This window comes from Nelusetta ayraudi, unplaced genomic scaffold (genome assembly GCF_046127955.1).
Source record: "Nelusetta ayraudi isolate G7.1 ecotype Tasmania unplaced genomic scaffold, CSIRO-AGI_Nayr_v1 ptg000052l, whole genome shotgun sequence".
NCBI lineage: Eukaryota > Metazoa > Chordata > Actinopteri > Tetraodontiformes > Monacanthidae > Nelusetta > Nelusetta ayraudi.
The window spans coordinates 6,869,765-6,883,519 of record NW_027466102.1 but is presented as its reverse complement, the minus strand read 5'-3'; the positions used below and the strand labels follow the sequence as shown (position 1 = coordinate 6,883,519).

The window sequence follows — 13,755 nt, the reverse complement described above, 5'->3', positions numbered from 1 at the left end:
ACCATGACACCTTCAGTGTACACCCCGGACAAGTCAACAGTTCATCGCAGAGCCACATAGAAAGACAGACAAGCATTCACTCACACACACACCTACGAACCAGCAATCTCCTTGCTTTGATACGACAGTGCTAACTACCACCGTGTGGCCCAGCCATGAACATGTCGGTGAAATCTGCAGAAACAGAATGCAGAGGTTCCAAGTCTAAGCCTGGGATCTGCCAGCCACCAGTGCATACCTTTATGGATGACCTGAAAGTTACTACCAAGGCAGTGCTGGGAGCTCGATGGATCCTGTCAGGGCTTGTAAGGCTAATGGAATGTGCAAGGATATCATTCAAGCTAACTAAGTCAAGATCCTTGATCTTGAAGAGGGGCTAAATGGCAGAGAAGTTTGGCTCCATAGCTGGATCACCAATCCCTAACATGACAGAGAAGCCAATAAAGAGCTTGGGGAAGTTCTTCAACAGCAGCCTTAGGTATACAGCAACTTGTGAAGAGCTTGAGGGATGGCTGAGTGTCGATAAGATGGGCCTCCCAGGAAAATTCAAGGAGTGGGATTACCAGCACGGGATTTTTCCAAGGATACTGAGGCCACCTGATCACCACCATCTTAGACCTGTAAAAGAGAGTCAGACTCTACTTGAGGAGATGGTCAGGGCTGCCGAGAAGTTTGATGGAAACACCTGCAAACTGGCACTCCTATTGAAATCCATTGAGAAGGAGTTCCAGCTCAGTGGTCTAGTGTCCGCCCTGAGACAGGTAGGTTGTGGGTTCAATCCCCAGCCGGGTCATACCAAAGACTGTAAAAATGGTACCCGTTTGCCTCCCTGCTTGGCACTCAGTATTCAGGGTTGGACTTTGGGGGTTAGATCACCCTATGATTGCCAGGCACAGCACCGCTGCTGCCCACTGCTCCGTCAGGCGATGGGTCAAATGCGGAGGATAACTTTCACATCCTTCGGGATGTGACAATCAGTGGGACTTTAACTTTAACTTTAAGGTCTTGCAAGCAAGGAAGGTGCTGCAGTTCCGGGAGTTGGCGGACCTAAAAAAAATTCCAGGGCAGGGGTAGCTGTCAGGACAGGCAGAATATAGGGAGCAGATGCTGCAGTGGAGCAGGCAGAGTCACGGCTGCGCAACGGAGTCCGAGTGGGTACAGCGTTCAGAAGAAGGGTAGGGCTTGGGACCACCGCTGATCCGATCAACTTTAGTTGGGTTGCCTGAGCAAGGGTGTCTCATGTTCGAAAGACCCAAAACACCTTATGACCCCAGGCAGCATCACTGATGACGTGCCCTAGCTAAGCATCGGAAGATGTTTCCCTCCAACAAAATTATTGATTTGAATTGTATGCCCACTTTTGGGCCACGACCCACCATTTGAGAAACACCGATCTATAGGTATTGTTATCTTGTCATTTCTTCTACTAATCTGACCACTAAAAAAAAAAAAAAATTGAACCGATGGAATCTGTGTCACAGCCTTGCGCACTTGTGGCTGTGTGCAGTGGAGCGAGGCGGTCGTTTGGAGGCTTTTCTTGTGATCCTCTCCAAGGTTTTTCTGGAGAGTTGGGACGCCTCCACACAGCCCCCGCCCCGCCGCGCCACCCTGCAGCAGGGAGGAGGAGGGCAGGCAGCTTTGTGATAACCTTGCCCTGTCATTGCGTTCTTAGAACAAATCTGCTCTTATCAGGATCTTGTAGCAGCCGGCAAATGCAATTTCCCCGGCTCCCCAGGGCGAGCGCCTGCCTCAAATCCTCCACGGGCAATCTGCCTGTGTGATCTGACGTCTTTAAGAGGGACTTGAACCGCGGCGGCATTAGCCCGTCTGACAACTGGCTCTGCCACTGACAGAGTGTCGCGCTCGCCCAGTGCGCTTCCTCCTCCGCTCTCCCTTTTCGCCTTTCCTGCCGCTGATTGCTTTCTATCGCTTTCATCCTCTGTGTGTATTAGCATGTCTTCTTCTCCCCCCCCCCGGCCCCCCCCCCCGCCCTCCCCGCACTGTCGGCCGTCTCAGCGGTGGCACTTGTCGCGTCTTGAGCAACAGATCACAGGAATCAGAGGAATCCATTAACAGTCTCTCTTGTCTATCATGCCCCTATCCCCGCTCTCTCACCCGCTCTCTCACCCTCCCTCCCTCCCTCCCTCCCACCCTGCCTGCCTCATCACAGGCCACTTCTCTATTCTCTCCGAGTCCCTTTTCTCTCAGCGTTAAGGGAAAATGTGTTCAGACAGGCTGCAGCTGAGGGAGGGAGGCAGTGTGCAGGCTTGTGTCCCAATGTGGCTCGTGTGACACAGTGGGATCCTCCAACTCCTAATGAACTGTACCTGCAAACCTTTTTGCGCAAGCGATGATGAATGAGTCATCGTTCCGAATAGAACTCAATTATTTTTCAGATTGTTTCCTCAGTATTTCTGTGTGTGTGTGTGTGTGTGTGTAGAGGTGAAAAATATCTCAGATGCAATGTTGATGCAATGTAACAAGAAAACTGCCTGTTGCGCTCAGTAATTGAAGCTTCTCAGCCGCCATGCCAAAACATTCGGATTTCAAAATTCTGAATTAAGCAGCCAGAATGCTTAAAGCAAAGGAAGTTGTCCTACCTGGACAACACAGCCCTTCTCCGCAGTTCTCGCTCAGTCATGGCATTCTTTTTTCGGTAGAAGTTCCAGAAATTCTGCAAAGTTTCTTCTGGTTCTGTGTCATTTGCCCAAAAATTGGCAAATTTCAAAAAAGAGGAATGAAAATTTGGGTTTAAAACTTGTCGTGATGTGACAAAGAGACGTGACAAAAAAACAAAGCCATCAGAGAGTGTCCTATTTTTTGCATGCGAAAACGTCTTGTTTGGAAGTTTCAAAGAGATCTCACAGAGGAATTCCCACCTGTGTGTCACACCAAATTGCCTGACGCTTTCGTGGCACTGAACGAGCGGTTGTCGTTGGACTTCTTCCGGAGATTTTGGCTCGAACGTCAGTCTGAAAAAATGTTCAACTGCACCATTTTTAAAGCTTTTGTTATTTGTAGTAATACGTCACAGGAAGACCAGGTCGATTCCACACAGTTGATCCAATACAGTTAATCGTTTCGAGACAGAATGTGCTATACTGTAACCGGCCAACCAATCATAGATTGGTTACTCAATGAGGGAATAGATGAGTATGAAATTCCGATCAAGTCATTCTATACCATAGTTGTGGTTTACATATAGCTATTATGCTCCACGATGTGACAGATAACAGGTCCCAGGTTGACTCTAAGCCAGTTTGTTTCCTGGGAGTTAAATCGTGAACCATAACAGCAGCAGCTTGCTTCTCCGAGTGCAGGACCGAGGGGTGACGGCAGTTGATCAAGTTCACAGGAACAAAAGCAAACTTGTCATCACTCAGCTGTCTGGTCCTGGTAATAGCATCGCTGCAGGAGCCTGGCAGCAGTCAGATAAAGGCTGATGCGAGTCCGGCATCCTAGCAGGCAGCATGTGGCGCCGCTGCTGATGAGGTAGCAGCCGCGAGATGTGGCGACAAAAGATTAAAGTCAAAGGGAAGAAAAAAATAAAGTCAACGTGTCTTGTTTCAAGTGTATTCATTTTCTCTTTTAATACAATTCTATAATTGACTGTACTTAGGAGGGGCACCATTCGCCTGAAGTGGAATTCTCAAGACACTTTCAGACTTTCTGTGTTTTGTTTTTTTTTTGTTTAATCTTTAAAAAAAAATCCTCTCAGTAGTTTTGTTACCCAACCGAGCTTGAAGTACCTTCTTTGAAATACAAGGTCATGTTACCAGTGGCGGGCCATGCATTTTACGACTAGGCCTTCAGTGACTTGCAATTTAGTCCCACCGAAATTAATACGATACCGTGAGTATGTTACCTTACCTTCGCGTTTACAGTTAAGATCAAGACCACAAATAGTGTAAAAACTCAAAAATAAAAGCCGATGTTAGGGGATTAGTCAACAAAGTTTGAATTAATTTCATTAGGTACACCAAAAGGATGCTATGTGAGCCGAAACAAGTGTGTCCAATAAACTGCATATTGTTGCTGTCTCATACAATACACGAAGAAGACGACAATGAAACAAACCGTTCATTGACAATAAAAGGGAACATTGGTTGTGGCGTTTGGTGTCGCAGACTCAAGATCTGATTGGCTTTCGCAAACAAGTGCAGATTTAATAGAACTCGACAGCAAGCTATCTATAATATGACTGGATGAAAACTCATCATCACTCATCATCACTCACATCATGAGGGTCGTGGGTTTGTGTGGGTTCTCTCCGGGTTCTCCGGCTTCCACCAACAGTCCAAAAACAGGCACGTCTTACTATACTTCCTCTTTAGCTGCTTTTAGACATTTAGAATACTGGTATTTCTATGAATAGACTCAGCGCAAGTGGAGACTGAGGATTGAGGTGAGTGTCGTAATGACATTTTATATCTTTTACACTGTCTTCATTGATACTAGAAAGCTCACCGGGACATTCAAAGCACCTACATTTCATTCTTCATTAGTATTCAGTGTCTGTCAGTCAGTGTCATTCAAATTTGATTTATCTTTTACCTGTCCACTTCGGCCGTTTAGGCAAGCTGACGAATGGTTAAGACTGCCTGACAATGCTAATCTAAAACATTTCATTTCCATTGCAATGTTTTGTGTTCTGTTTTTAAATATTGAACACCACCACACAGAAAAAGCGTGTGGGAACACAGAAAAGAACCAACACAAAAATAAGAGGCAGGTCATAGACGAATGTTTTGCATGAACCCAAGCCACAAATTGTGATGGTGTGATGCCAGTTTCTTTGCGCTTTTCGGGAGTGACTGACTTGCAGCCTCCTGCCACGTCGACGAAAACGAGCTGGTTTTTATCGGCTTACGTGCGGGTGAAACTTTGCCCGCCAGAGACGTCTTTCAAGTGGGTGATTCCACGCAACCCCCGCCGAGCGCGCCCGCCGTTTGGACGGAGCTGCCGAAGTTGTTTACAGACAAGCATGAGTGTGAGAATCTCCGGGGCATCTGCATGTGGAGACGGCACATACGATTCTAATTATGCATGCAAAAATTGTGCTTTTATGCAAATGGGGGGGAAAAGAACGAACTTGTAAGCGTGCCTGCAGGAGACGCACGACTGTCAGCCCACAGATTCTTCCTTTTTTTTTTTTTTTTTTTTTTCTAACCCTTCCATGTCTCTGACTTTTGCATCTAAAACTATTTCAAATATTGGAAAGTTTTGAGTCAACATATACACAAAAAAAAACATTGGCAATACAAAAAAGAGACTTCAATTGTTATTTTACTTTTAAAAACATGTTTACACTGCTGCTAAATTGTATCTGTCTATGCCAATGTGTTATCCTTTACACTCTGGACAAACACAAAGTCTTAATATGTGTTAATTAAAAATGTATTAATATATACCAAAGAAACATTTATTCCAGTTTCACTCCTTTTGAAGTAATATTTTAAGTTTCTATTAAATATTGAAAGTTTGTTTAAAGTTTTCCCTTGAACCCTCTTTCACATTATTCTCTTTTCACCAATACAGCAACATATCGGTAAGTGTAAAAGCCACACACACAGGAAGACCATACAGAGAAAACTCTTGCTGCCCACACAACCTGAAAGAGTTCAACGTCTCAGACCCTTGACTTGTCGAGTTCGACTAAAACTTTAGTTTCTCGCCAAGTGTGGGAGGCTAAATGCCAAACCGACGCGACGGCTCATCCTGTGCAAGCCAGAATGCATCGCTGTGAATGTGTGACAGAGCGGAGCAGCACCGAGCCCTGAATGAACACTCCCCTCCAACAGTATTGAAAGAGCATCGCGAAAGAAGAAGAAGTTTGGTGATGTCAGTAAGTCACAGGTGCAATGTATTTATTGTGTGCATCAAGCAGTTGCAACTCAATAATGAGTCTTATTCGGTTAAATGCATCTTAATTCTATGCTTTCCAATACTTTTGCTTGCCTAAAGATTTGGTGTTCTGTTACAAATAATGATAATATTGATAATGACGTTTTGATCTTGTGTCGCATTCTTGTTTTGTTGTCCAACCCAAATTTTCCTGAACATTCTTCCAATACTCCCTGGCCATTGCCCGTACTGCTAAACAAAGCCACGTGGGACTTCAGCGTTAGAGCACCAACACCACCCCACAAGGGATGCAGAGCAAAAAAAAAAAAAATGAAAATAAGCATCCTGTTCATTTTCAAAATAATGGTCGTGTTTGCGCAAGCTACATTATAGCAAGAAGTGGATGCTGCACTGGCAATATGGCGCAGCAATTCGTTTCCAGTGGCCACTCGCGGTACTGCAACCAAAAAAAAACCCCATCTGGCCCAAAAAGCATTTTTCTCCATAGACGGCAATACAGAAAGAAACACCACGAAAAAAGCTGACTGGGCGACTGCGACCTAAAAAGCGGTTCAAAACAAATCTTTGTATTCGTCCTGGTGTATCACGGGTAGGGCGGGTTGTCCAATGACCGGAAGGGTGGTGGTTCAAATCCCGCTCCATCCCAATCTCTGTCGATGTGTCCCGTCCTTGCGTTGCCTCGTACAAAGGTGTTGTTTGGCCCAAGGGTAGCCGTGGCTACACATGCAGTTTACCACCACCAGTATGAATATGATGTGAATGAATCATGGGTTCAATGTAAAGCACTTTGAGTGCTTAAAATATTATATAAATCCAATCCGTTGTTATTGTTAAGTCCAAAACCTTTTCAGCGAGGTTCAGCTGGGTGAGCAACTACAATAAAATGCATGAGCCACCATATTGGATCCCGGGGGCTTGGTTGCATCACACTTGCCGCCGCACACCTATAGCATCCAGGGGTGGGGGGGGTTCCCTGAAGGCAGCTGACATGTCGCTGAAGCAGCACAGCCACAGCGGAAGTTGCACACTTCCAGTGCAATTCCACCATCACGCTCCAAGACGTGGGTTCGGGTTACGCAAGCTAATGTGTTTTCACATCGCCGTCGTCGCTCTCCTTCAGTGTTTTCACGGACGGCCGGTCCACTTGGCTGTCGTCGTCGCCCCGCGAGGCTGCGGTGGGAGACTCCTGCCGGGGCGTTCCGATGATGAAGGAGTGAGAGAGGATTTCCTTCGGCGAGATCCTCTCCGCCCCGTCCATCGTCAGCATGGCTTTCACGAGCTGGACGCACTGCTCGCACTCCGAGACGTCGGCGTCTTCATCGTCCTCCAGAAGAAACTGAGTTGAGGGAAAGAATAGTGTTCTTCAAACCGTACAAGGCAAAAAGCTGTACGATGAGAAGACTATGCGTCTTACGTCTTTCAGCTGATCCACAGATTGAAAGGAAAAGCCATGGCTGGGTTTGTTATTGAAAAACTCCTGATGGGTAAAGAAGAAGTCCAACTGAATGTGAACATTCAGGGTTTATCGCGTTTATCACGATAAAGTCCCAATGAAGTCAATGATGAATCTTTTGGGTTCACCTTAATTGTCCACGTTTTGGATTCAGTGTAGGTAAAATAGCGGCCCGTGTGGAGCCCATTGTTGAGAAGGTGGTCCGGTGGCTGGCCCAGGGTGTAAATCATTGATGCAAACTGGAGATAAAAGGAAACATTTGAGTAATACTTGAAGTAGCCAATAGGTATGCACTTTTAGCAGTATTGTTTTTTCTTGTTAGTTTAGATACAAGCAAATCTACTTTGACTGTGTATTAATACTTTACAAATGATCGGGGTTAGGCTCAGTTTACCCTCACAACAATCCCTTTAAAGGAAAAACTGTGACAGCTAGGTTACCATTCCAGTGTTTACATTCTATTCTGCCAGTGATCACGCTAACGTGATTCTCCATCATGAAAACTGGTAACGTACGCAAAAACCCTTGTGTGAACTGGGCAGTCTCCAGCACTTCTGCACTTTCATGTCATTTGAACATGCAATCTCAATTGGATCACCCATAACACACAAACCAACAACTAGCGCAACCTGCTAGCGAGGGCAACCAATTGTGTGGCCTTTTAGTTAGGCTGAGTAAAATCAGACCCTGAATCTAATGCGTCACTGTTTTCCATTGTAGTTAACGGTTCACAATGAAGACATAATAACAGTTTTATTTCTGTATAATAGACTTTTGTATTCTCTTCTTGAAAAAGGACATAGTGTTTGCAACATAGTTGTAGCCTTCTTCAGGAAAGCAATGGGTCTTTCTTACTGTTTCATACTCATCCTTTCCCTCAAACAGCAGTGACTTGCTGATCATGTAGGCTGTTACAATTCCCAGAGACCACACATCGATTGCTTCGGAAACAGGGAGGCCCAAAATAATTTCGGGAGACCTGGAAATAAATGACTGAGAATGAATTAATGTATGAGAAAATGTATTCTGAACATTTAAAATGCACATTTGCACAGTGACGGGGTGCACAAAGCTGTTTTGTTTTATTTGTTGTTGTTTTTAGAGGTAAATTTATAATCTGCTAACTTGCATTAGCGTAACCATTAAGCTATTAAGGTAGCCATAGGACATTAGCATTGAACTTACCTGTAATCGTTTGGTTGCAGACTATTCCCCAGCTCGGCTTCGACTTTGGAGCTGGAAATGGCCAAGCCGTAGTCTATTAACTTGAATGTCAAAGGTTCTAAGCGGTGATCCACCAACATTATGTTGTATATATGTATATCTGTGTGGATAATGGCGATAAACTTCAACACCTCCAGCGCTGTGGCCAGCTGTCAGTGCGGAAGCAGTGACGCAAATCAGGTTAAAACAACTCCCAGCATGTTTGTGTTCAATGAAGCTCAGCAGTGGTAAAACCTCTCTGTCCGTTATCTAAGCATGAATAGAAACCCCAGGCTAACAGTGTGTCATGGTAATGTTGGCTAACTTAATTTTTAAAGCATCTACACATGTTTAGGTGTGACATCAACTGAATATATCCGGCAAAACGGATGTTAGAAGCTAGTTGCGGAATGTTTTACTAGCAATTTAGGCCAGCAAAAAATATTCCCTGAATGTAACTATATTAATTTAGGGCTCCTTTCCATATTGACAGCCAATCATTTTTAGCCTTTTTGCAACCAACTTTGGTGGTTCCTGCTTGCCAGTGCAGGTTTTTGGTTATTGGGTGGAGCACTTGGTTGGCCTCCGTTTTCAAAGTGGAAGCTCCATCCATCTTTTTATACGGTCAGTGATGGTCCGGAGAAACCAGATAATGCACTTTTGCTTAGAAATTTCCTTTTAACCAGGATCACAGGCAAACAAATCAGATTTTGTCGTGCAGAGAGGACCGTGACTTCATACCTGTATGATGGCAGTTTTGATCTCGGTTAAAGGCAGCGGCGAGAACCTCTCGCAGTACTGCTCCAAGTTCATGTCTAGCATCTCAAACATCAGCACACACTTGTTGATGTTGACCAGGTTGAACCAGCCAAAAAACTTGACTATGTACTGGCAGTCAAGTTTGAGGTCCATCAGTCGTCTCATCATCTGTATCTGGGGAAACACTGTACATGAACACAACAAGCAGTTCCAGACAGTACGTTCATTCGCGTGCATGAAAACGAGGGTGAGTATTATATCATTGATTTGGTTTTCTTCAGTTCATAGAAAAAAGTTGAAGTGTTATATAGAATGTAAATAAAAACAGAATGCAATTATTTCCAAATCTGATATGGTCTTTCACATCATAAAGATGGACACAAGGTCGCCATCGCCACATTCTAAATGTCAGAAACATTAAGAAACCATTTCAGAATTACCGTCCTCTTTGTTACAATGCAAACTCTTTGAATGCAGGTAAATATATGATCCTTAAATACCTATTCCTGTGACAGGCAAATACAATTTTTTTTTCAACTATTTTTGAAAGCCCTATATTTATATAACGACACTGAAATGTACATACATGTTTTTATGTAATGATTTGATCCTATTCAGCTGTCCTTTTAATTTAGGCACTGCTTATTACAGCTAGACAATGACGCGTCTGAAGTGGCCCTGAAGTGCTTGAAACAAACCTGCAACAAACAGCTCAACTCAAAACGCGGCTGGAAGTCACGAAACACAACGGTATTAAAGAACGGTTACGCGACTCATCACTGATTGGATGAAGCGGGCACACATCCAATTAGTTGTCCTAAAGCGACCACAACAGCATGGCCTCGTAGTGAAAAAATAAAATCAGATGCTGAGCTGGTCCACCTGCAGTCCAGACTCAATCAACCATTCAATCATTAACAAAAATAACAAAAATGAAATACACGATCAAACTGTTACATTTTTTTTTTTTTTATCAGAAAGATGTTTTGCCGACAAATTCAAAATGTTGTTTTTTTCTTGCCTTAAAAAGTATTTTCTCTTTTTTTTTACTCTCATTCTGTTTTCGTTTACAACATTCCAACATTGTTACAAGTAAATGTTTGCAAAATGTTTGCTGTTTTACATGTTTTATGATCCCACGCAAAGTTAGCTTCTGCCTGCAACTGTGATCATGTTTAATAAACTTAATATTAGCTTGATAAACAGTTGTTCCACCAAGCAAGTATTACCATCTTTAATTGAAAAGTGCCTCACCTCGTTTTTCGCACTGGCAATGTTTTTGGGCAGCTTTGCCGCCATAATTTCTCTGGTGTCTCTTTTCAAACATTTCCGCACCTCTCCAAAGGTGCCCTCTCCCACGACCCTCAGAATTTTAAATTGATCTGGGTTCAGCTTGTAGTCCGTGTGGGTCATGTTTTTTCTTCTTGGTTGCTGAGTAAATATTTAAACAATAATTGGAAAAAAAAAAAAAAAAAAAGTGTCTGTGTGTCTTTGTAAATGTTTGTGATCCTAGCATTCACACAAACATTTACACTCTTTGACAATACATAACCTATCATAGAGAGTTTATGCATGGTGGGGATCCGCTGTGCACCCACTGACCTGCACTGTAAGGCCAGGGGAAAACAGGTGCTGAGATATCAGCATCTTAATAAATATGAACTTTACAATGATTTAATTTCTCTCACAAATCATTAAGGGTTGCTACCATTGTATCCAGGGCTTTAGGTTTTCCTTGCATAATAAAAAGTACTGTTTTATTTTGAAACTGCAATTCAATTTGATTTGGAAAAAAAATGTTCATGTAGATCCATCTTGAAAAAAATGTGCTCAGCTCAGCGTCATATGATGTGACCAGCTGACGTCCTTGTTTATGTGGAAGGAGGCCAGCAACAGGTAAGGTCTACTCATAATACAACTTGTTACTTGGTAACCCCAACCTCCTGCAGGTCACCACTGAGTAGAACATCTTTGCTGTGTGTTGAGTGTTAACCATCTTTAAGTAAGGGACATCTCTACCCAGATAAATGTGATTAAAACCAGTGGGTTTTGACGGCTTACGTTGCGTAAGGTGCCATGTAAAGTCACTCAATTTACATTTAAAAATTCATCTATCATATTTTTTTTTTTTTTTAGATGGATGGATGGATGGACAGGTGGATGGATTTGACTTACTGCTCTAGCGTTCCAAGATTCAAGGTAATTTGTCTTGATCTTTTAAGTTTGGCCTTTGTAACGCAACCGAGTTGCTGTCAAAAAAGGAAATTTGACAGCAAAAATGCATGGCCATCCTGCCAATCAAAAAGTGTTCTTGAAAAGAAGCTGTTCCGCTAGATAAAAGCTTTTTGTGATCGCCGAAGACAGGCTTTAATCTCAGAGTGCTTCTGTTCTGGGAGCGTTTGATGTCTGAATCAAAAAAAAAAGAAAAGAAAAGAATCGGCCCGTCCTATGAGTGTTGTTGGTTATAAAAGACGGTACGTAGTCTCAAATAAATCTCTCTGAATTCTTCAAACTGTCCAAAAATATTATATACAAACACTCACTAGTCTCTTTTTTAGGTACACCTGTTCAATTGTGTGTTAGCTGAATACGTTTATGTCAGGACTCATCAGCGTTTTCAGCTACACCTGTTTCCACGACTCACCTGCCGCCGATCCACCTGACTTGCCTCCCGCTCGCCTGCATATGCGATTACATTGGTGTGATCCCCGCTGCCAGGTGCTACCAGCTGGTAAGTTACTCTGAAAGTGCCACCCGTCCACCAGTCTCTCTCTTCTTTTTTTTACTGACTCCCTTTGTTCAGCCTTTAAACATGTTTAGTTAAATAAATCTACCTTCATTTCCCTGCATTGTGGATCCAGCTTTGTTTGAACTTAACATGTACAGCTCAAATGCAGTTCTGGACCAAACAAACTATTGTTGGAAGTAGACCACCAAAACTGTTTTAGTCAATCTGGAAATGGCCATACCAGGGTCCCTTAAAGGTTAAGCGTGTACTATTTGGAGATTTTGAGAAGAAACAGCGACATCAAGTGGTTACAGTTTAGATTGCAGTGCTCACCCTCTCAACCTCCCCCTCCTGAGCTTGCCAGTGAACTACGGCGGCCTGCGAGCACAAACATGGATACGCCAACCCCAACCCCAGGGCCTGGCTTCAGGGTGTGGCCCCAGCTGCGCCATATCGGGCAACATCACGGTCCTTGGTTGTATGGCTACTCATAGGCTCCGGTCTGCTCTTAGTCTGTCCCGTCACCCAGGACCCGTTTGCCTTGGGAGACCCTACAAGGAGCATAAATCCCCAGATAACATAGGTCCTAGCATAATCCGGACACTCAAACTCCCCTACCACAATAAGATAGCGGTTCAGCGGGAAACACACTGCAGCCAATTTTCTTGTTGTCCCAGGTAATAATCATTATTATTATATTATTATTATTATAACTTTACCTGGAAATGATGATCCATCGGGGGACTCAGCAGTATGGCTGTGGCTTCATTTTTGCTCACGCACGCAAAATTGCGCGCACCCGTGCCACCCCAATTAGATTCTATCGGATTTTTATTAAATCTTCCGCGAGCTTTCACTTCACGGCGGCATCCATCAGAGGATTATTATTTATCTTGCTGTCAAGAGCTGGCAGCTCATCCAAACCCACAGAGACCCAGAGCAAAAGGAGAGTGTGTGTGCGTGTGATTATGTGAAAGTTATGTTAAAGCATTCCTATAGGTGCAGGCAGACGCATGTTCTGAACGATGCGGGACATTAGCACGGCAAATGAGATCCACGTTTGCCTGTGTAATGTACATATTTTGAATATTGTTTAAAAATGCAAATATTTTAATGATGTGCAACTCGCTGATCTTAGAGAAGTTACTTTTTAATGCGCCATAGAACTGGAGAGAGGAGTAAATTAACAAGATGGATGGATGGATGGAAAAGGAACGGAAAGTACATCATTTTAAAGCGTTTGTCCCCGTCAGTCCAATCTGTGACCAAAAAGCTGACAGCTGATATATTAGACCTACTTATCAGTGCAATGAAACACCAGTGAGTTTGTCCAGTGCAATTGAAAATTGTCAATCATTCTGAATTATCATTTTTGTTTGTTTTGTGGTATGATAGAAGTAAAGGATGAGAAAATTACAAGATTTTTTTTTGTATTATCTAAAAATTGCTCTTTTGAAAAAAAAATAACTTTGAACGTCTTTTTTTGGAAATTTCAATTTGAATATTTTTTTTATTTATTTCTTTTTACAAATTACTGGAGTCTGTTGTAACTCTCTTTGTCTCAACTCCGTTTTTATGTTAATGAATAAACATCGTGGCCTCCAAAGTCTGAGCTCTAAATAATTGGCAACGAGTAGTTTTAACTCACCAGATTATTTTGGGCTGGAAAGATCCATTTTAATGTTTACAGCTTCAACAATATTTTTAGTAATATACATATGTTTTCAATTTACAGAGCACATTTTCT

At 43.1% G+C, this 13,755-nt stretch overlaps 1 protein-coding gene across 4 annotated transcripts; it reads right to left on the bottom strand.

The window, feature by feature from the left end:
* Nucleotides 1–6,244: 6,244 nt before the first annotated feature.
* LOC142896116 (homeodomain-interacting protein kinase 2-like) lies at nucleotides 6,245–11,582 on the bottom strand. 4 transcript variants are annotated; one of them, XR_012928301.1, is made up of 9 exons: nucleotides 11,456–11,582; nucleotides 10,535–10,711; nucleotides 9,263–9,454; nucleotides 8,504–8,691; nucleotides 8,174–8,297; nucleotides 7,447–7,557; nucleotides 7,280–7,342; nucleotides 6,551–7,201; nucleotides 6,245–6,515 (listed from the first exon to the last, which is right to left on the bottom strand). XR_012928301.1 is itself a non-coding variant. In XM_076037606.1 (8 exons), exons 2-8 carry the CDS (start codon nucleotides 10,691–10,693, stop codon nucleotides 6,947–6,949), a joined length of 1,092 nt encoding a protein of 363 aa, XP_075893721.1. In that variant the 5' UTR covers nucleotides 10,694–10,711; nucleotides 11,456–11,582; the 3' UTR covers nucleotides 6,245–6,946. The 4 variants fall into 4 exon arrangements, 3 of the variants coding, with proteins under 3 accessions (XP_075893721.1, XP_075893723.1, XP_075893722.1); XM_076037606.1 differs by having other exon boundaries at nucleotides 6,245–7,201; XM_076037608.1 differs by having other exon boundaries at nucleotides 6,245–7,201; nucleotides 9,263–9,448.
* Between the last annotated feature and the right edge of the window lie 2,173 nt (nucleotides 11,583–13,755).